At 46.6% G+C, this 24230-nt stretch overlaps 1 protein-coding gene across 4 annotated transcripts in view; it reads right to left on the reverse strand.

Moving 5' to 3' along the window:
- Window positions 1-24230, reverse strand: part of LOC121581847 (aminopeptidase O-like) — a 77967-nt gene that overhangs the window by 6482 nt on the left and 47255 nt on the right. For 3 of the 4 annotated variants that reach the window (XM_041897218.2, XM_041897220.2, XM_041897217.2), the window contains 3 exons: window positions 23138-23254; window positions 13626-13712; window positions 13312-13505 (listed from right to left, as the gene is read on the reverse strand). In XM_041897218.2, the coding sequence (XP_041753152.1) occupies window positions 13365-13505; window positions 13626-13712; window positions 23138-23254 (345 nt within the window). In that variant the 3' untranslated portion in view covers window positions 13312-13364. Of the gene's footprint in view, window positions 1-1360; window positions 1945-13311; window positions 13506-13625; window positions 13713-23137; window positions 23255-24230 lie in introns of those variants that run through there. The other variant, XM_041897219.2, reaches the window with a different exon arrangement.

The raw sequence follows: 24230 nt of genomic DNA on the forward strand, positions 1-24230 counted from the left end.
GATCTTATTTAGGGACTTCATAGCAAAGGGGGTGAATACATATGCACGCACCACTTTTCCGTTATTTAGTTTTTAGAATTCTTTGAAACAAGTAATTTTTTTCATTTCACTTCACCAATTTGGACTATTTTGTGTATGTCCATTACATGAAATCCAAATAAAAATCAATTTAAATTACAGGTTGTAATGCAACAAAATAGGAAAAACGCCAAGGGGGATGAATACTGTATTTCCGACATCACAACTAGGAAATAGAAAGTTCAGACGAGCACGTGAACGCGGCACTAGTTATTTTGTTGCTTTGACAAAGTCATTTCTGGAGATTACTGTTTATTTTATGTGATTAGTGATTCATTTTAAGGTTAAAAAAAAGCTACCATTCCTCCTGTCAGATGGGGATTTATGCCTGATTTAAGATGAAGCCATCAACCCTGTTACAGTCAACCCTGTTACTTTATTTTGCACTTAATAGACACTTACTATTGTATTTTTATTTATTTAACCTGTTTAAACATGTTTTTTATTAAGTGAACATGTGCTCTTTCTGACAGAATGTTACAATTATGTGAGTACACTACCCAAAAGGGACTCATTTATGGAACGACCCATCTGTGTCCCCAAAATACCTCACCTTTAAGAGCACCCACGGAAAAAAGGACTGGATAGGTTCCCACTCCATAGCTATGGGCATCCCTGTATAGTGTTCTATACACTCAGTGGACAGTTTATTAGGTACACTACCCCGTTCACGAAAATGGTTCGCTCCTACAGAAAGTGAGTCACGTGGCCGTGGCTTGCTATATAAAGCAGGCATCGAGGCATTCAGTTACTGTTCGATTGAACGTTAAAATGGGCAAAACGAGTGACCGATGCCACTTTGAGCGTGGTATGATCGTTGGTGACAGGCGCCCCGGTTCCAGTATCTCAGAAACGACCGCCCTCCTGGGCTTTTCACGTACAACAGTGTCTAGGGTTTACCAAGAATGGTGTGACAAACAAAAATCATCCAGTCAGCAGCAGTCATGTGGGCGAAAACAGCTTGTTGATGAAAGAGGTCGAAGGAGAATGGAAAGAATCGTTCAAGCTAACAGGAGGGCCACAAACAAGCAAATAACGGTGCAGTACAACAGTGATGGGCTATTACAGCAGACGACCACACCGGGTTCCACTCCTATCAGCTCAAACAAGAGGAAGCGGCTCCAGTCGGCACGCGATCACCAACACTGGACAATTGAGGAGTGGAAAAACATTGCCTGGTCCGACGAATACCGGTTCCTGTTGTGCCATGCTGATGGCAGAGTCAGGATTTGGCATAAGCAGCATGAGTCCATGGACCCATCCTGCCTGGTGTCAACAGTACAGTCTGGTGGCTGTGGGGAATGTTTTCCTGGTACACGTTAGGTCCCTTGATTCCAATTGAGCAACGTTTGAAAGCCACAGCGTTTCTGAACATAGAATCCATGACTCTGAGAATTCAGGCTGTTCTGGAGGCAAAGGGGGGTCCGACCCGGTACTAGATGGGTGTACCTAATAAACTGGCCAATGTATATTGTACTACTTTTGACCAGGTTCAATCAAAGACTGAAGAGGAAGCAAGACATCCCAGTCCCTCATTTTTTCTGGTTCATATACAGTCAATGAACTAAGCAGACCAGACCCAGCTGATAATGCATTGGTGCCTATGGGAGAGCCACCATGTTAAGCAGACTGGAACTGACACGTTTTTTTTTCAATGGTAAATGTCCTGAGTGGACATCTTCGTTTATCCACCATCTTTGCTTTCACTTCAGTGATTATGCAGGAAAGGAAATAAGGACATGACGCCATATAGAAGTTGGAGTCTGGTTCTGTCTTCCTGTCTGGAGAAGAAGTAGTGAGAGCATTACTTGTGACTCCTCAGTGTTTCCTCTCCCTCCCATGTCCCAAGGCGGGCAGCTGGACAGCCTGTAAACGAGAACAGTGTAAGAGCAGGATAGCTGCTATCAGGACAACAATAACAGCTGGCTGTGCTCTTCAGAGCTGGTGTACAGTTCATAGTACAGTCATGGGAGTATCTGCGTTCCATATGGTACCCTTTCCTGTATAGAGCACTACTTTTTGCCAGGGCCCATAGGCATAGCACACAATATAGGGAAGTTGCTCTGGTCAAAAGTAGTGCACTAATACAGTGCCATTTGGGATGCATCCCCTGACGGTATCAGTCAGGTGTGTTGATGTTGTTGTGTAGCTCTTCAGGGCTGGAGGATGTTTCCGATGTCTGTCCATCTGTCTGACTGTCTGTCTATCTGGTGTTGGTGTGGGCTGGACTCCTGTTCCTGCTGAACTGAGCCAGTCATTCAGTAGTACTGTTATCAGCTCAGTAGGCACAGGAGGCACAGTCCTATAAAGTCCTCTCTCTTTCTCTCTTTCTCTCTCTCACTCTCACTCTCACTCTCTCTCTCTCTCTCTCTCTCTCTCTCTCTCTCTCTCTCTCTCTCTCTCTCTCTCTCTCTCTCTCTCTCTCTCTCTCTCTCTCCTTCTTCTTCTTCTTCTTCTTCTTCTTCTTCTTCTTCTTCTTCTTCTTCTTCTTCTTCTTCTTCTTCTTCTTCTTCTTCTTCTTCTTCTTCTTCTTCTTCTTCTTCTTCTTCTTCTTCTTCTTCTCAAGAAGAAGTCCTCTGTAGCTCAGCTGGTAGAGCACGGCGCTTGTAACGCCAGGGTAGTGGGTTCGATCCCCGGGACCACCCATACGTACAAATGTATGCACGCATGACTGTAAGTCGCTTTGGATAAAAGCGTCTGCTAAATGGCATATTATTAGTAAGAAAAAGTAAGAACAGGTGGCTGTAAGCCTAACATAACATGGCTCTGAGTTCTCACAGAGTTCCATTCATGCATTCAGCTCCATATTAACAACACCAATAAGTCAGAGGTGCTGGAGTCTGGCTGGGAAAACAGTTAGACAGTCCCACAGCAGGAATATGGCACCTCACAATAGGCTTATAAAAAGAGAACAAAGTGAGGTTTACCCAGGATGTTAAAGTGAACAAATTTAAGTTGACTTCTGGCATTAGAGTAAAAAAAGTTAGGTTTCTCCTTTCTATAAGGTTTTCATTGTGCTTTGATGTGCCCGACTTCCCTTCCATTAGGCTGTAATAAATCAGGCTTAAGATATCGTCTCCGATGGTAATTCCTCTCTTTTACAGGCCTTTGATAGTCATTACTCATTTAACAGGCCCTAAATATAGTCCTTTACAGGCAGGCTCCACATGGCCTTCATTTCTAATTCACACGTCTGTCCTCGCTTACAGACGCCATTTTGTTTCAGGAAGAAAAGATGACAGTGCTATTTCAGCTCTCCTCCTACTGCTTCCCGTCCTGCCACTGACCGCACCACCACCACAATTACCTTTCCAGCTCAGTGCGTTCACTCTGATCCATTGGTCAGGATTCAATCAAAAACACGTCATAGGGCAGCACACTGCATTGGCGAAAATGCCTTTTCAAGGCAATTTCCCTGATGTTCTGTGGATGTCGGCTCAAGCATAATTACCTTTAAAAGTCAAGTGCAATGCTCTTGACGACAACACGCCTTTGATTGAATCCGGCCATTGATTAGGCTAGTTACTGTCTGAGCTCAACAGTTCAACATCGTCAGTTTTCGTTTGCGTACAATGCTCTGTACCGCACACTCAAAGAAGAGATGGCATTGTGCGATCAGCAAAGATTGACCATAGATATTGCTATAACGAATTGGACTTGAACATATTTGTTAGCCGGGATGGAAATTAAGCTAGCCCGCTAGCCTGAGGCTAGTACTTTTCAGACCGGGTTAGTAGAAAATGTGCCCAACTAGCCCACCGGCTAGTGGAATATTGTCTTTTCAAATATCGCACAGCACAGACTTTGGACCCAGGCTAGTAAAAATTGTGGTCTACTAGCCCTGTGGGCCAGTGCCCAAAATCCTTAAAGGGATACCTTGTGGTATCCACGAATTCATCTGACAGGGGAAGTAGATAAAGGACGTCATTGCCAAAATCCCGTAGTATCCTTTTGAGTTCCATCCCTATTTGTTAGTGCTGCTGACTAAATCTGTCTGGATTTCGAAAAAAAAGAGGACAAGGAAGAGGAGGAAGAAGATGAGGATAAGGAAGTGGAGGAGGAGGAGATGGTCCTCCCGGCCCCGTCATAGTGGCTCACTGAGCAGCAACATTAGCAGAGCCTGTGTCTCCTCATTTGTTATTAGCACTGTCTCCTGTGTCCCACAGCCCTCCCTATCTCTATCACCATCACCATCAGTCTGCCCAGAGAGAGAGATCATAGAGACACAGGAGGAGTGAGAGAAGAGAGAGGGAGAGGGGTGGAGAGAGAGAAGAGAGAAAGAGAGGGGTGGAGAGAGAGAAGAGAGAGGGAGAAACAGAGAATGGGGTGGAGAGAGAAGAGAGAGGGAGAAACAGAGAAAGGGTTGAAGAGAGAGAAGAGAGAAAGAGAGAGTGGCGAGAGAGAGAAACAGAGACAAGGGAGTAGAGAGAGAATGAGAGAGGGTGGCGAGAGGGAAGAGAGAGGGAGAAACAGAGAATGGGTAGGAGAGTATAACGCAAGGCTCATTAGTAATTGTGCAGCACATCAAACTTATGAAGGAGACTCCAAGTTCGAATTCCCATGGAACATGCGTGGGCACACACACACACACACACACACACACACACACACACACACACACACACACACACACACACTGATTAATCCCTACTGTACATCTCCACTCCAGTGTAGGTAGGGTCTCTTCAGACACGCAGAGACAGGAGAGAGGAATTTCTCTTGCATGCAAAACTGTTGATATGGTTTAGACGTGTGGGGAGGAGGGAAATAGTGCCAACTCATCCTCTCATTCCACCTCTCCCTCCCTTTATCTCTCTTTCTTTGTCTGGTTCTAGCCATCATGCTCCCCTCAGGTGCAGAACTTAGCCACTGTGAACAAAGAGGAGATCAATCACTGTTCACCAATCAGCTAAGCTCTGTACCTGGCGGGAGAGAGGTCACTGCCTAACTTGCTGGTGGACACATCCACACACCAGATGAAAAAGATTGCTAGCATAAACAGTCTATAGTTTAGCCCTCGACATAAGAAGACTGGAGGCCATTGTTGGTAAGATTAACATTGTTTATCAAATGTTTTTTCTGTTCTTTCTTATGTAACCTCTGTTAGCAGATTATTGATAATGGCTTATAATTGGTTGTCTCTTGTGCTTGTCTTTATTTTTCTAAAAGGTTACGTGGTGGAGAAACGTGGCTGCAACAAAAAAGAGGATCTGAAGATAGTTAAGTCAAAGTTGAATGAAGACAATGCCTCAAAGGGATTAACAAAAGTGTACATATGTCATTTAATATGTAATTAATGAATTGTTTGTATAAGTGTATTATCTATTGTTTGATGATATAACTACAGTTAGAAACTTGAGGAAACTGTCACGATCGTCTGAGGAAGCGGACCAATACGCAGCGCGTTGAGTGAACATGATGACTTTATTTAATCAAAGCAACCACGAAAACAAATAAACGAATGACGATAGTGAAGTCCACAGTGACAAATGACTGTACAGGAACAAAAACCCACAAACACACAGTGAAACCACAACAGTTTAAATATGGCTCCCAATCAGAGATAACGAGCCGACAGCTGACACTCGTTACCTCCGATTGGGAGTCATATGACTAATCACCAAACATAGAAATGAACAACTAGAAACCAACATAGAAATACACCCAAAAGAAAATGAACAACCCTGGCTCAATAATCAAAGTCCATGGAGCCAGAGTGTCACAGTACCCCCCCCTAAAGGTGCGAACTCCGGGCGCACCAACATACAGTCTAGGGGAGGGTCTGGGTGGGCGTCTGTCCATGGTGGCGGCTCTGGCACTGGTCGTGGTCCCCACCCCCACCATAGTCACTACCCGCTTACGTAGCCTCCTCCAAATGACCACCCCCAACTAAACCCCACAGGATTAAGGGACAGCCCTGGACTAAGAGGCATCACCGGACTCAGGGGCAGCACCGGACTAAGGGGCAGCACCGGGCTAAGGGGCAGCACCGGGCTAAGGGGCAGCACCGGACTAAGGGGCAGCACCGGACTGAATGGCGGATCCTGGCTGGCTGGCTCTGGCGGATCCTGGCTGGACGGCTCTGGCGGATCCTTGCTGGACGGCTCTGGCGGATCCTGGCTGGACGGCTCTGGCGGATCCTGGCTGGACGGGCTCATGGCTGGCTGACGGATCTGGCTGCTCATGGCTGGCTGACGGATCTGGCTGCTCATGGCTGGCTGACGGACCTGGCTGCTCGTGGCTGGCTGACGGATCTGGCTGCTCATGGCTGGCTGACGGATCTGGCTGATCCTGTCTGGCGGAAGGCTCTGGCTGATCCTGTCTGGCGGAAGGCTCTGGCTGATCCTGTCTGGCGGAAGGCTCTGGCTGATCCTGTCTGGCGGAAGGCTCTGGCTGATCCTGTCTGGCGGAAGGCTCTGGCTGATCCTGTCTGGCGGAAGGCTCTAGCGGCTCCTGTCTGGCGGAAGGCTCTAGCGGCTCCGGTCTGGCGGACGGCTCTGAAGGCTCATGGCAGACGGGGCGGCTTTGCAGGTTCAGTACAGACGGGCGGCTTTAGCGCCGTTGGGCAGACGGGCAGTTCAAGCGCCGTTGGGCAGACGGGCAGTTCAGGCGCCGTTGGGCAGACGGGCAGTCCAGGCGCCGTTGGGCAGACGGGCAGTTCAGGCGCCGTTGGGCAGACGGGCAGTTCAGGCGCCGTTGGGCAGACGGGCAGTTCAGGCGCCGTTGGGCAGACGGGCAGTTCAGGCGCCGTTGGGCAGACGGCAGACTCTGGCCGTCTGAGGCGCACCTTAGGCCTGGCGCGTAGTGCCGGAACTGGAGGTACCGGGCTGAGGACACGCATCTCAGGGCTAGTGCGGGGAGAAGGAACAGGCCGGACCGGGCTGGCGACGCGCACCGTAGACTTGGTGCGGGTGGCAGGAACAGGCCGGACCGGGCTGGCGACGCGCACCGTCAGTTTGGTGCGAGTGGCAGGAACAGGCCAGGTCGGGCTGGCGACGCGCACCGTAGACTTGGTGCCGGTGGCAGGAACAGGCCGGGCAGGGCTGTCGACGCACACCGTATCCTCTGTGCGTGGAGCAGGAACAGGCCGGGCTGGGCTGGCGACGCACACCGTAGGTTCTGTGCGTGGAGCAGGAACAGGCCGGGCTGGGCTGGCGACGCACACCGTGGGCTTGGTGCGTGGAGCAGGAACAGGCCGGGCAGGGCTGTCGACGCACACCGTATCCTTGGTGCGTGGAACAGGAACAGGCCGGGCAGGGCTGTCGACGCACACCGTATCCTTGGTGCGTGGAGCAGGAACAGGCCGGGCTGGGCTGGCGACGCACACCGTAGGTTCTGTGCGTGGAGCAGGAACAGGCCGGGCTGGGCTGGCGACGCACACCGTGGGCTTGATGCGTGGAGTAGGAACAGGCCGGTCCGTACTGGGATCACACACCACTGGCTTTAACTGGGGATCAGGAACGGGCCGGACCGGACTGGTAACACACATCAGTCTCTCACGCCGTGCCGCAACAACTTCCCTTCCTCTACTCGCCAATGGCTCCCGTAATCCGATAGCCTTCTCTCCACGTCTCCCTGTGGCCGCCTCCTGCTGCCCAGCCGCCCAAGCCATGTGCCCCCCCCCAAAAACTTTTTGGGGTTGCCTCTCGTCCTTCCAACGATGATGGCCCTGCTGACGCCGTTGCTCCTCTCTCGCCAGGGCCTTGATCTTCCCCCAAGGTCCCTTGCCCCCGAGCATGTCCTCCCAGGACCACGATTTGCCCACCTGGGCCATCGCCAGCCTCTCGATCTCCTTACCCGGCGCCTCCTCCCATGTCCAGCTGTCTTGCTCCTGGACACGCTGCTTGGTCCTTTTACGGTGGGTTTTTCTGTCACGATCGTCTGAGGAAGCGGACCAATACGCAGCGCGTTGAGTGAACATGATGACTTTATTTAATCAAAGCAACCACGAAAACAAATAAACGAATGACGATAGTGAAGTCCACAGTGACAAATGACTGTACAGGAACAAAAACCCACAAACACACAGTGAAACCACAACAGTTTAAATATGGCTCCCAATCAGAGATAACGAGCCGACAGCTGACACTCGTTACCTCCGATTGGGAGTCATATGACTAATCACCAAACATAGAAATGAACAACTAGAAACCAACATAGAAATACACCCAAAAGAAAATGAACAACCCTGGCTCAATAATCAAAGTCCATGGAGCCAGAGTGTCACAGAAACAACATGTGCGCTAGCCTAGTAGTGACACAGTAGTGAAACAAGAAGATGTCAATAGTGATTTTGAATAGGCAAACAGTAGTAAATGTGTCAGTTTCAATAGTATTCAAAAGGGTTTATGTAGGAAATTAAAAATGATCAGGAGCAATTCAGTAGTGACACAACACTACACATACAAATGGCAGAAGTAATTCAATAAGGATTGAGTAGGCATACAGCAGTAATGTGTAGGCAATAGTGAACGTGTATGAATTGTGTAGGTTTTAAGTAGTAGATACCCAAAAGCTCAGTAGTTACACAGTAATCATTAAGGGACAATTATGTAGTGATTTCAGTTGAAATACGTATTGTTCACCATTTGTGGAACATCCCAATTTATCACTCATTACTACTTAAATTACTACAAAAATGACTACTGGTTTACTACACATCTCAATAGTAATCAAGTACGAAAACCAGTAGATTTTGTGTATATCTTGTGTAGTAGTGATGAGTAGTAATTCAGTAGTACATTTTCATGAGGGAGGACTGCACATGGACACCCACATAGAGACACGTGCTCAAAAAGTTTCCACCTCTCCCCTGTGTGGGGCCTGTCATCCTCATCACACCCCACACCCTCCCAGATCATCATGTCTTATTTGACTTTATTCTTGCGGGCGGCTGAGTGGTGGAGCCTCTGGTTGTCATGGCAGCCGGCAGGGTCTGGTCTGGGTGGTAATCCCTGGCAATGTGATTTTATCTTAAGGCACAAATCAGCACGCCAGGAACCCTCCCAGAGCAGACATGAAAAACTGTTTTTCTTTTCCCCTATTTCTCTCTCTCTCTCTCTCTCTTTTCCTCTCTTCTTCTCTTTCCCTCCCTCTTTTTCTCTCTTTTCCTCTCTATCCCTAGCTCAGCGTACCAGGAATCCTGACATTAAAGGTGAGACCTGTAAATCCTCTCTCTCCATCGCTCATTCTCTCAGCACACCATGAACCATCACAGCTGAGACGTGAAAGACCAAACCTGTGGATCTCTCTCTCCCTCTCTCTCTCTCCTTCTCTCCTGCTTTCTCTCCCCCTCTCCTTCTCTCCTCCTCTCCCATTCGCCATGCTCCGCTACACAGACGATATGCCCCTCATTAAGCGGATCAGGAGGGATTCCACAGGCATGTACAGGGGGAAGAATAGAAAAGAGACAGGGAGGGAGGGGAGGAAAGAGAGGGAGTGAGACCATCTCTACCCCCCTCTTTTAAAAACAGAGGGGAGGAAAAGACTGACAGACAGGCAGACAGACATACATGTTATTGTAGCCTTAGTCTCTTCATCCTACTTTGGTGTAGTGTTACTAATCCTAGTATGCTGTCTGTCACTGACTGTAGTACAAGGGCTAGAGATGGAGATGCTTCACCTGATTTAGACGATGAGGGTATTAAAGCAATAAAGGTCAGTCGTTATAGTATGTTGTTTTCAACTCCACTCAGACAAAATTCTAGATAGGAAAGCAGGTGCTTTGTGCTTCCCTTTTAGTCAGAGATTGAGACATGAACAAGTCAATACAAAGAAATTGATTAAGTAATTGCTAAGTCAAAACGAATGGTTCTGTGACCCCAGACGACAGTAGTTGTGTGTCTATGGAGGTTGGGAGAAGTGCAGCAGACTCTATTCTATTCTACTCTATTCTATTCTAGGCCTGTACTGAAGCTGAAGTTCTATGTGGATTCGTACTGAGGAGTGATGATGGCCAGACAGTGGTGGACAGAGACAGAGAGCCACTGTGACAGGAAGGGCCAATAGACTGTGGCCCCAGCAGAGTGTGCGTGTAAAGTGATTTATCCGAGTAGTTATAAACAGAGCACTCGCCTGGAAATCCTTTCTCCACCCCTCTGCACACACATAAAGCTGTCCTCGGTGTGAGTGTGCGTGTGTGTCTGTGGATGAAAGCACCCTTCCCGTCTTGCTCTTGCTTGCCTGGTAAAGGATGTATCTGTATGTCTCTGCTTCATCTGGACAAGTACTTAGCAGTACCTCCGGTTGTAAGACTATAATGTGTTCCAAATGGCAACAGCCATACAACATATTTAACCACAGATATAGAGATAGATATGATAGACATTAATATAGATATCCAGTTGACTAACTGATATTATACTGAACAAAAATATAAACGAAACATGTAAAGTGTTGGTCCCATGTTTCATGAGCTGAAATAAAATATCCCAGAAATGTTCCATACGCACAAAAAGCTTATTTCTCTCAAATTGTGTGTACAAATTTGTTTACATCCCTGGTAGTGAGCATTTCTCCTTTGCCAATATAATCTATCCACCTGACAGGGTGTGGTATATCAAGCAGTTGATTAAACAGCATTATCATTACACAGGTGCACCTTGTGTTGGGGACAATAAAAGGCCACTCTAAAATGTGCAGTTTTGTTACACAACATATTGCCACAGATTGTTGTTTTGCTGACTGCAGGAATGTCCACCAGAGCTATTGCCAGAGAATTTAACGTTCACGTCGTTTTAGAGAATTTGGCAGTACGTCCAACCGGCCTCACAACCGCAGACCACGTGTACCCACGCCAGCCCAGGACCTCCACATCCGTCTTCTTCACCTGCTGGATCGTCTGAGATCAGCCACTCAGACAGCTGATGAAACTGTGGGTTTGCACAACCAAATAATTTCTGCACAATCTGTCAGAAACCGTCTCAGGGAAGCTCATCTGCGTGCTCATCGTCCTTACCAGTGGGCAAATGTTCACCTTTGATGGCCACTGGCACGCTGGAGAAGTGTGCTCTTCACAGATTAATCCCAGTTTCAACTGTACCGGGCAGATGCCAGACAGCGTGTATGGCGTCATGTGGGCGAGCAGTTTGCTGATGTCAATGTTGTGAACAGAGTGCCCCATCGTGGCGGTGGGGTTTCGGTATGGGCAGGCATAAGGTACGGACACAATTGCATTTAACGATGGCAATTTGAATGACGAGATCCTGAGGCCCATTGTTGTGCCATTAATCCGCAGCCATCACCTCATGTTTCAGCATAATAATGCACAGCCCCATGTCGCAAGGATCTGTACACAATTCCTGGAAGCTGAAAATGTCCCAGTTCTTCCATGGCCTGCATACTCACCAGACATGTCACCCACTGAGCATGTTTGTGATGCTCTGGATCAACGTGTACGACAGCGTGTTCCAGTTCCCGCCAATATCCAGCAACTTTGCACAGCCATTAATGAGGAGAGAGACAACATTCCACAGGCCAAAACCAACAGCCTGATCAACTCTATGCGAAGGAGATGTGTCGCGCTGCATGAGGCAAAAGGAGGTCACACCAGATACTGACTGGTTTTCTGATCCACGCCCCTACCTTTTATTTTAAGGTCTGTGACCAATAGATACATATCTGTATTCCCAGTCATGTGAAATCCATAGATTAAGGCCTAATGAATTGATTTAAATTGACTGATTTCCTTATATGAACTGTGACTCAGTAAATTCTTTGAAATTGTTGCATGTTGTATTTATATTTTTGTTCAGTGTGTATGCAATGGCTAGGGCTTGTCATGACTGTGGGCATTACACCAGACAGAGCATGTAGATATCCAGAATAAGTACAGTGAATAAAGAGTTTGCATTAGGTCTAGATAAAGGAGCCTCGCAGGCCTAGTATGCTTGATCAACTAGCTCTCACAGTCTCACATCAGAATTAGACGTTCATTCATATTTCTCAAATGTCAAATTTAGAAGTTGTTCCAAACTAAAAATGTAGAAGTGTTGAATGTTAAGTTTAGGCATTATCTCCGAAACCTTAAGGTTAAGCATTAACTTAGAATGGTTAAGATAAGGGTTAAGGTTTGGGACAGGCTTAAAATCAAAATCTCAAAAACTATTTTCTATAGCTGGATTCGGACATGCAACCTTTGGCATCAGAGGCTGATGCTTACAGCCATCCCCGTCCACAACACCCTAGCAAGACCAAAACCTACTTGAAGCTAACAGCGCACACTGTTGCCCCTAGTGGCCGATTTCCACGTCATCTCCCAACGTCCTCAGACATGGATGGACATAGAATACTGACTTATATCACGATTGACCTCGCTGTGCTAGATAGCCTGAATGGCTCTTTCTTTCCTAGGAAAAGTTATAATGTTCCTGTTAATGCCCACACTATGAAAATATCTACTCTTTCAGAGTCCTCTCTCTCTCTCTCTCTCTCTCTCTCTGTCTGAATCATAAATATATGTTCTCTTCCCCTCGCTAGGAGGGAAGTAACAAATACACCCCTTGCTGTTATGAGAAGCCTGAGACCACCTTCCCTCCCAGCGGGTGACAGTGCAGTTACACATACAACACACATACACACACACACACACACACACACACACACACAGGAATTTCAGAGTAAACACAGTAAAATGCCGCACAGGGCTAACTGGAGACTCAGTCTTCTAAGTCCTCTCAGTCCTCTCTCATTTCACCCTCTCTCTGAAAGCGCTCACTACCTCTCTCCTTCTCTGCTGTCCGTTTGTTTGAGGAACACATTCCCAAATTCCTGCCCTGATAAACACATCCTGACAGCGGTCCTGTGAAACCACGGAAAAGGCAGTGTTCTGAGCTCTCATACACACACACACACACACACACACACACGTACACACACACACAAACACACACACATACACACTAACAGAGCTTGAGGAGGAATGTCTGAGAGCGAGACGGCCATGTTACTTCAGGGTGGACTTTCAGTGAGGGAAAAATACACCCGAAACAAATACTTTTTTACAGTAGCACTCTCAGAGCAATGTGGCGAAACAAGACCATTACAAACATCTAAACGTGGCACTAGAGAAAACATAGCAATGAAGAGACACTACATGTCTGCCTATCTACTATATTGAAGAGATCATACAGAATAGTTTCAAAGCAATATGAACTCACTTCAGCCTGCTCTTTACATAATAAAGAAGGTACCATCATCACTTTGAACATAATAATGTTCAGAAACATATAGTACCTATAGTTATGAGAAGGCTCAGCTGGGCGGGTCAGTACCAGTTGTGTGCCAGCTCATAGGACCATCTCCTCCACCACTCTGTGAGCTGATTGGTCCATCTCGTCCTGGACCAATGAGAGACAGCGCCTAGCCAGAACCTGCTGCCCAGAGTCCTCCTGAACCGTCAGCTCTCCATACAGATACACACCCATGGCCTGGAGAGACAACACACGCACACACACGGACAGTGTACAGTCAGCCTAACATACAGATACACACACAACATGTTTTTGCACAAGGGTCGGCATTGCATGTTATGTATGTGTGTGTGTTACCTTGTGGTGAATGAGGAAGTGCTCCACATCTCCATAAGCCTGAGTGTATTTGTGTTTGACCAGCAGCTCACACCAGCGATGCCTCACCTGAAAGAAAAACAACACAGATACATGGAAGAAGAGCTCATGTGGATCATAGTATGACATGGAGAATAGTTTACTAAGAACAATACCATACATAACAATTTAGACCAGCAATCTTTCTCTCTCTCTGTGCGTCGTCCGTCCATCCGTGTGTGTGTTTGTGTGTGTGTGTGTGTGTGTGTGTAAGAAGAGGCCTTTCCCCCAGAGGATCAATGGGAGCTCTGTTACCGCGGTCACCAGAGAGATCAGAGACTGGCCCTGTCCCTGCCTCCCTCATCATCCCTCCTCATCCTATTTATGTGTGTCCCTGTGTGTGTGTGTGTGTGTGTGTGTGTGTGTGTGTGTGTGTGTGTGCGCCAGGTCACTCCGCATCCAAGGTGATGTTCAATGTTCATCCAGGTCCCCAAGACGTCGGCAACTAGGAGCAATAGTGAGCGCTATTATCATGAAGTAGGCTTGCGGCTTGCTAGGATGTTGTGGACGGAGATGTCGGAGGGGCGTGAGCCGCGAGCTCCGGTTCCGAGGGTTGTGTGTTCAATCCCAGTGTTTAGCCCCCCCTGGACAAACGTTGAATATTGTCAAACTGTAAGATCTTGTTAGTGTGTGTGTGTGTGTGTGTGTTCTAGCCATATGCTGTCAACCTACTAGCCACTGTGATGGGAGTGATTTGTGAGTTAACGTGATGAGAAGGTGTTTTTTTCTCTCCTAGATGATAAATTCACCTAGATGGAATCAGCAATACTGCGGAGGATTCTTTTTCTTCTTGTGTCTTGATTGATGATCCACAGACGCCCACACAGATGTATGCACAGACACATGAGTGCAAACACACACACACACACGCTCATATACACTCTGTTTTCACTTCCACCTGTGTGTGGGGGCGTGAGAATCAGTGAGAAACAGAGCTGGGTAACGCTCCATTGATAGCAGTGTCTCTGAAAGCACGCTTTACCTCTGCAGCCTTGTAAATAAACATGCTTTATAGGCCTCAGATGGCCTCTCTTTCTCTCTCTCGCTCTGACTCTCTCTCTCCCTCTCTCTCTCTCTCTCTCTTCCTTCTCTTTCTTCTCTATCGCTTTACTCTTTTCCCTCTTCTCCGTCTGTCCACATCCCTCCATCTGACATGTCATCCACTATCTTTCCCTTCTTCTTTATTTCACAATCTGTTTCTCTATGTTCTCTTTCCATTTCTATCTATCATTAGTTCTACACCTCACAAATCTTACTAGCACACTTATAACAAGAGGCTATCTTAGTAACCATGTGTAATACCACATCACTTATAACAAGAGGCTATCTTAGTAACCAGGTGTAATACCACATCACTTATAACAAGAGGCTATCTTAGTAACCAGGTGTAATACCACATCACTTATAACAAGAGGCTATCTTAGTAACCAGGTGTAATACCACATCACATATAACAAGAGGATATCTTAGTAACCAGGTGTAATACCACATCACTTATAACAAGAGGCTATCTTAGCAACCAGGTGTAATACCACATTTTTATAACAGGAGGCTATCTTAGCAACCAGGTGTAATACCATATCACTTATAACAGGAGGCTATCTTAGCAACCAGGTGTAATACCATATCACTTATAACAGGAGGCTATCTTAGCAACCAGGGCAGTGGCAGGGCTTGAAAACTATTACAGACTACAAAAGGAAGCACAGCCGCGAGCTACCCAGTGACACAAGCCTACCAGACGAGCTAAATCACTTCTATGCTCGCTTCGAGGCAAGCAACACTGAAGCACGCATGAGAGCACCAGCTGTTCCGGATGACTATGTGATCACGCTCTCCGTAGCCGATGTGAGGAAGACTTTTAAGCAGGTCAACATTCACAAGGCCGCAGGGCCAGACGGAGTCCCAGGACGTGTACTCCGAGCATGTGCTGACCAACTCGCAAGTGTCTTCACTGACATTTTCAACATGTCCCTGACTGAGTCTGTAATACCAACATGTTTCAAGCAGACCACCATAGTCCCTGTGCCCAAGGACACTAAGATAACCTGCCTAAATGACTACTGAACCCGTAGCACTCACGTCTGTAGCCATGGGGTAGTGGTCACAGTGGTGGGTAGTGTATGGGGCTTTGGAGACAAAACGGATGGCACTGTGATAGACTACATCCAATTTGCTGAGTAGAGTGTTGGAGGCTATTTTGTAAATGACATCGCCGAAGTCAAGGATCGGTAGGATAGTCAGTTTTACGAGGGCATGTTTGGCAGCATGAGTGAAGGAGGCTTTGTTGCGAAATAGGAAGCCGATTCTAGATTTAACTTTGGATTGGAGATTCTTAATGTGAGTCTGGAAGGAGAGTTTACAGTCTAACCAGACACCTAGGTATTTGTAGTTGTCCACATACTCTAGGTCAGACCCGTCGAGAGTGGTGATTCTAGTCGGGTGGGCGGGTGCCAGCAGCGTTCGATTGAAGAGCATGCATTTAGTTTTACTAGTGTTTAAGAGCAGTTGGAGGCTACTGAAGGAGTGTTGTATGGCATTGAAGCTCGTTTGGAGGTTTGTTAACACAGTGTCCAATGAAGGGCCAGATGTATACAAAAAGGTGTCGTCTGCGTAGAGGTGGATCTGAGAGTCACCAGCAGCAAGAGCGACATCATTGATATACACGGAGAAAAGAGTCGGCCCAAGAATTTAACCCTGTGGCACCCCCATAGAGACTGCCATAGGTCCAGACAACAGGCCCTCCGATTTGACACATTGAACTCTATCTGAGAAGTAGTTGGTGAACCAGGCGAGGCAGTCATTTGAGAAACCAAGGCTGTTTAGTCTGCCAATAAGAATGCGGTGGTTGACAGAGTCGAAAGCCTTGGCCAGGTCGATGAAGACGGCTGCACAGTACTGTCTATTATCGATCGCGGTTATAATATCGTTTAGGACCTTGAGCGTGGCTGAAGTGCACCCATGACCAGCTCGGAAACCGGATTGCATAGCGGAGAAGGTACGGTGCGATTCGAAATGGTTGGTAATCTGTTTGTTAACTTGGCTTTCAAAAACTTTCGAAATGCAGGGCAAGATGTATATAGGTCTGTAACAGTTTGGATCTAGAGTGTCACCCCCTTTGAAGAGGGGGATGACCGCGGCAGCTTTCCAATCTCTGGGGAACTCAGACGTTACGAAAGAGAGGTTGAACAGGCTAGTAATAGGGGTTGCGACAATTTCGGCAGCTAGTTTTAGAAAGAAAGGGTCCAGATTGTCTAGCCCAGCTGATTTGTAGGGGTCCAGATTTTGCAGCTCTTTCAGAACATCAGCTGTCTGAATTTGTGTGAAGGAGTTGTGGGGGGGGGCATGGGCAAGTTGCAGCGGAGGGTGCAGAGTTGGTGGCCGGGGTAGTGGTAGCCAGGTGGAAAGCATGGCCAGCCGTAGCAAAATGCTTGTTGAAATTCTCGATTATTGTAGATTTATCGGTGGTGATAGTGTTTCCTAGCCTCAGTGCAGTGGGCAGCTGGGAGGAAGTGCTCTTATTCTCCATGGACTTTACAGTGTCCCAAAACTTTTTGGAGTTAGTGCTACAGGATGCAAATTTCTGTTTGAAAAAGTTAGCCTTTGCTTTCCTGACTGCTTGTGTATATTGGTTCCTAACTTCCCTGAAAAGTTGCATATCGCGGGGGCTATTTGATGCTAATGCAGTACGCCACAGGATGTTTTTGTGCTGGTCAAGGGCAGTCAAGTCTGAGGAGAACCAGGGGCTATATCTGTTCTTAGTTCTGAATTTTTTGAATGGGGCATGTTTATTTAAGATTGAGAGGAAATTACTTTTAAAGAACAACCAGGCATCCTCTACTGACGGAATGAGATCTATATCCATCCAGGATACCTGGGCCAGGTCAATTAGGAAGGCCTGCTCGCTAAAGTGTTTTAGGGAGCGTTTGACAGTGATGAGGGGTGGTCATTTGACCGCGGACCCGTTACGGATGCAGGCAATAAGGCAGTGATCGCTGAGATCCTGGTTGAAGACAGCGGAGGTGTATTTAGAGGGTAAGTTAGTCAGGATGATATCTATGAGGGTACCCATGTTTATGGATTTAGGGTTGTACCTGGTAGGTTCGTTGATAATTTGTGTGAGATTGAGGGCATCTAGTTTGGATTGTAGGATGGCCAGGGTGTTAAGCATATCCCAATTTAGGTCACCAAGCAGTACGAACTCTGAGGATAAATGGGGGGCAATCAATTCACATATGGTATCCAGGGCACAGCTGGGGGCTGAGGGGGGTCTGTAGCAAGCGGCAACAGTGAGAGACTTATTTCTGGAAAGGTGGATCTTTAGAAGTAGAAGCTCAAACTGTTTGGGCACAGACCTGGATAGTATGATAGAGCTCTGCAGTAGATTGCAACTCCACCCCCTTTGGCAGTTCTATCTAGACGGAAAATGTTATAGTTGGGGATGGAAATTTCAGAATTTTTGGTGGCCTTCCTAAGCCAGGATTCAGACACTGCTAGAACATCAGGGTTGGCGGAGTGTGCTAACGCAGTGAATAACTCAAACTTAGGAAGTAGACTTCTGATATTTACGTGCAAGAAACCAAGACTTTTGCGATTACAGAAGTCAGCAAATGATAGCGCCTGGGGAGTAGGAGTGATACTGAGGGCTGCAGGGCCTGGGTTAGCCTCTACATCACCAGAGGAACAGAGGAGGACTAGAATAAGGATACGGCTAAAGGCTTTAAGAACTGGTCTTCTAGTGCGTTGGGTACATAGAATAAAGGGGGCAGATTTCCGGGCGTTGTATAAAAGATTCAGGGCATTATGTACAGACAAGGATATGGAAGGATATGAGTAAAGTGGAGGTAAACCTAAGTGTTGGGTAACAATGAAAGAGATAGCATCACTGGAGGCACCAATTGAGTCGGTGTCCATTCTCATTCTCATCGACGGGACTGTAGTGGAACAGGTTGAACTATCATGGTCCAAACACACCAAAACAGTCGTGAAGAGGGCACGACAAAGCCTATTCCCCCTCAGGAGACTGAAAAGATTTGGCATGGGTCCTCAGATCCTGAAAAAGTTCTACAGCTGCACCATCGAGAGCATCCTGACTGGTGGCATCACTGCCTGGTATGGCAACTGCTCAGCCTCCGACCGCAAGGCACTACAGAGGTTAGTGCATACGGCCCAGTACATCACTGGGGCCAAGCTTCCTTCCATCCAGGACCTCTATACCAGGCGGTGTCAGAGGAAGGCCCTCAAAATTCTCAAAGACTCCAGCCACCCTAGTCATAGACTGTTCTCTCTGCTACCGCACGGCAAGCGGTACCGGAGCGCCAAGTCTAGGTCCAAAAGGCTTCTCAACAGCTTCTACCCCTAAGCCATAAGACTCCTGAACAGCTAATCATTGCTACCCGGACTATTTGCACTGCCCCCCCCACCCCCACCCCCCTCTTTTACGCTGCTGCTACTCTGTCTATTATTTATGCATAGTCACTTTAACCCTACCCACATGTACATATTACCTCAATTACCTCGACTAGCCGGTGCCCCCGCACATTGACTCTGCACCGGTACCCCCCTGTATATAGCCTCCCTACTGTTGTTTTATTTTACTGCGGCTATTTAGTTATTTGCTTTTATTGTTTTTACTTAACACTTTTTAAAAAAGGGTTAAGGGCTTGTAAGTAAGCATTTCACTGTAATGTCTACACCTGTTGTATTCGGCGCATGTGGCAAATACAATTTGATTTGATTTGATTAATACCACATCACTTACTAACATGCCATTTCAGTTCTATATTTCTCTCTTTCTCTTTTATATTTTTTTTACCTTGCTTTCAATACATCTGCCAGCATTCTCTTTTTCACATCCCAACATCTCTCCTGTCTTGCTGTACCTACTGTCTCTCTCTCTCTCTCTCTCTCTCTCTCGCGCGCTCTGTCTCTCTCCTTATTAATTCCCCTCTAAAGACCTCATCAATATGACTGTCAGTCATGCAGTATGTCACTGATGAGGCCAGATAAAAAAATACCTACACACACACACACACACACACAAACACACGCACGCACACACACACACACACAAACACACGCACACACACACACACAAACACACACACACTAACACGCACACACACACTCACACAAACACACCCAAAAACACACACACACGCAAACACACACACACACACAAACACACAAACACAAACAAAAACACACTCACGAGCACACACGTAGGCCTGATTGTTCCTAAAGGAGAACAGAGGTTGCATTTTTTCTCCCCTCAGAGAGAGAGGGGCCCAGTGAAAAGGTGTGTCTGTGTGTGTGAGTGAGTGTGTGTGTGGGGGGGTAAGAAGGGGGGTAAGAGGGGGCACCAGGCAGCTGGCTGCCCCCAGGGCTCTCCCCAGGAATGCAACCCAGCACAGAGAGCAGCTGCCGGGGCTACACAGGGCAGCAGAGCAGGGTGGCCTAGAAGGCATTCAAACAGATACACACAGACAAGTACCACTAAATACAATAAATGTTGGTTTAAACTTGACTAAAAATGCTGAACATGTTCTTTCCCTAGCAGAAACTGGTAAAGGTCACTGTGCAGAATTAGACGTTCATCCATGTTTCAAACATCAAATTTAAGGTTAGGTTTAGGCATTAACTCAACATTTTTAAGTTTAGGGTTAAGTTTAGGCATTAACTCCAAAATCTTGAGGTTAGGCATTAACTCTGAATGGTTACGGTAAAGGTTAAGGTTTGTGATAGGCTTAAAACAAAAATATAAAAACAACTTTCTATCGCTGGATTCGAACATGCAACCTTTGGCACCAGAGGCCTTAAGATTTACTTGAAGGCAACAGTGCTCACTATTGCCCCTGGTGGCTGGTTTCCATGTCATCTCCCGACGTCCTCAGACATGGATGGACGTCGAATACTGACTTGAATCACGGATGACCTGGCTGCACTGTACTCTACATCCTTCTAAAACAACCCTGCAGGTCTCTCTCTCTCTTTTCTCCTCTTCTCCTACACATGAAGAGCGTCCTTGGTGTGGTTTGGTGTTACAGACTCCTTTCCTCTCTGACCCTTCAACCTAGCGTGGGCTTTAAGGCCTTCTGTGGTACAATGTCCCCTGTGTGCTTGACCTACAGAGGCCGTTACACACACACACACGCACGCACGAACACACACACATCACATGAGACCCACATGAAAGGAAGCTAGCCACAGTCACGCCTTCACTCTCATTACATGCAAACACACACTCATTCGTAGGCACACACATACACTTCCACATGCATTCACACACACATAATCATGGTCACTCACACACTTCCAAACACAATCACACATGCATGCGTTTAAACCAGTGCTCACACACTATCCTTCACACCACATTAAATACTCACACACAGCTCACACACATTCTACAATACTCACATGGAAGGACAGAGCAGTAACCATAACACTGGTTGGTTGGGAAGGGCCCGTAAGTAAGCATTTCACTGTTAGTCTACACCTGTTGCCTACGAAGCATGTGACAAATAGAATTTGATTTGACATACAGAACCTCAAGTGTAGTGTGTACAGCAGTAGTTATATAGGATGATTCATGACTAGGATACAGTATACATTTAAAGTGGGTAAAACTGTATTAAAGTGACCAGTGTTCAATGACTATGTACAAAAAAAATAAAAAAATAAAAAAATAATTTTTATTTAAAAAAATTAAGAAAATTAAATAAGAAAAAAATTAAAAAAAATACACAAATTTAATTTAAAAAAACAAAAACAAAATTTGTAAAGTGGTTATCCACTGGCTATAGGGTGAATGCACCAATTTGTAAGTAGCTCTGGATAAGAGCGTCTGCTAAATGACGTAAATGTAAATGATAGGGCAGCAGTCTCTGCAGTGTAGAGTACCGGGTAGTAGCCGGCTAGTGACAGTGTCTAAGGTTCAGGGCAGGGTACTGGGCAGAGGCTGGCTAGTGATGACTGTTTAACAGTCTGGTGGCCTGGAAATAGAAGCTGTTTATCAGTCTCTCGGTCCCAGTTTTGATGCACCTGTACTGTCTCCGCCTTCTAGATGGTAGCAGGTGAACAGGTCGTGGCTCGGATGGCTGAGGTTCTTGATGATCTTCTTGGCCTTCCTGAGACACCGACTACTGTAGATGTCCTGGAGAGCAGGCAGATGTACTGGAGGGTGGGCAGTGCAGTTGCCGTACCAGGCGGGGATATAGCCCGACAGAATGCTCTCAATGGTGAATCTACAGTTTGTGAGGGTCTTAGCCCTGTGGGGCCCCCGTGTTGACGATCAGAGGTGTTTTGCCCACCGTCACCACCTGGGGGCAGCCCATCTGGAAGTCTATGACACAGTTGCACAGGGATGGGACCCAGTTCCCTGAGCTTAGTGATGCGCTTGTAGGGCACTATGGTGTTGAAGGCTGAGCTGTAGTCAATGAACAGCATTCTTACATAGGTATTCCTCTTGTCCAGGTGGGATAGGGCAGTGTAATGGCGATTGCGTCATCAGTGGATCTGTTGGGGCGGTATGCAAATTGTAGTGGGTCTAGGGTGTTGGCTAAGGTGGAGGTGATATGATCCTTAACTAGCCTCTCAAAGCGCTTCATGATGACAGAAGTGAGTGCTACGGGGCGATAGTAATTTAGTTCAGTTACCTTTGCTTTCTTGGGTACAGGAACAATGGTGGACATCTTGAAGCAAGTGGGGACAACAGACTGGGATAGGGAGAGATTGAAAATGTCTGTAAACACTCCAGCCAGCTGGTCTGCACATGCTTTGAGGACTCGGCTTGGGATGCAGTCTGGGCCGGCAGCCTTGCGAGGGTTAACATACTTGAATGTCTTACACACGTCGGCCACAGAGCTCGGGAGCACCCAGTCCTCGTGAACGGGGGCACACGTCAGCAGCTAGGTGTTGTTTCCTCAAAGCAGGAAAAGGTGTTTAGCTTGTCCGGAAGTGAGGCATCGGTGTCCTCGATGTGGCTGGCTTTCCCTTTATAATCTGTGATTGTCTGGAGTCCCTGCCACATGTGTCTCGTGACTGAGCCGTTGAATTACGACTCCAATTTGTCCTTGTACTGTCGTTTTGCAGTTTCTCTGTTGGTCTGCTACCTCTAGACAGGCTATACAGGCCTTCGCAAGACATTTTCATGCTGAACCACTGAAGGCCAGACTGGGTCAATACAACCACATCCTTTACAGTCTTTTATTCTTAGAAGTGAAGTACATTTTCATTATATATCCTATGATACAAATGTCTTTCATTCCTGCCTTCATATTTTTTTGTCTTTTTAATTTTATCACAAAAGATGCTTAGTTCAGTTCAACTACAATGTAATGTTGTTGATAATATATACACAGTACAGTATACTGCACGTAACATAACACAGCACCAAACACTGCAAAGGGAGGTGAGAACTAATGAAAACGAAGGGGTGTGTGTGTGTGTCTTACCTCAGTGTCCTTGTTCTGTACATCATAGGTTCTTTGGATCGTACGCAATGACGTCACACTTAGCTCCGCCTCCATCAGCAGAAGCTCCAATTGTAACACCAGCTGCTCCGGCATCACCTAGGCAATGTAAATAGAAGGGAGGAGTTATTTGTGGGTCTCAACGTGATCGACAACATCAGTATGATTTACTTGACCATATGCACTTGCACACACACACACACACACACACACACACACACACACACACACACAAACAAGGAAGCATTAAGCGTATAGCCAACAAACACCTGTAATAATCATCATCCCGACTATAGTATTCAAGTGAATATGTGCCATACACATCAAGTCAACCTCCACAACATACAGTATTACAATTCCAGTACCATACCCATATGGGGAAACATTTAATTTTGTTTGAGGGGTATTTTATGAAAAACATTGATTATGGATTTTGGCAATGCCCTTTATCTACTTCCCCAGAGTCAGATGAACTCGTGGATACCATTTGTATTTATCTGTGTTCAGTATAAAGGAAGTTAGATGTAGTTTCACGAGCCAATGCTAACTAGCTTGAACGCTATTAAAATACTGCAGAGGCAAACATTGGGGGAATGTTAGGAAAACGTTGGGGGAACGTAAGGGAAACGTTGGGGAACGTTATGGAAACATTGGGGGAATATTAGCTATTCAAGCCGAGCGGTGATGGAGGAAGGCGGAGGAGTTATTCCGTAGAAACTGAGAGGAAAATAAATAACGAGAGAGTGAAAACAGCTCTTATTAAAACGCACCACCTTGGGGAGATGATGAGTCTTCTAAAGGTGTCAACAACACACAGTCAGAAATGAAAGAAGGAACATCTTTGACTAAAGTTATTCTCTGCTATGCCCAAAGCCTTATGACTATTACATATTATTCAATAGAAAAAGAAAGCAGGTTTTCCATATATGACTAAATAGGTTCTAGAATAGGGGAAGACAGGAAAGAGAAGATTAAAGGAAGAATACGTTAGATATGTTCAATTCTAGGTTTGCTCTGTTGGGATAGTGTTGATGAATGATGTGTTATGATGAGATGTGGTGTTCTTTGTGATGAT

Source organism: Coregonus clupeaformis, chromosome 18, assembly GCF_020615455.1.
Source record: "Coregonus clupeaformis isolate EN_2021a chromosome 18, ASM2061545v1, whole genome shotgun sequence".
NCBI classification, from domain to species: Eukaryota; Metazoa; Chordata; class Actinopteri; order Salmoniformes; family Salmonidae; genus Coregonus; species Coregonus clupeaformis.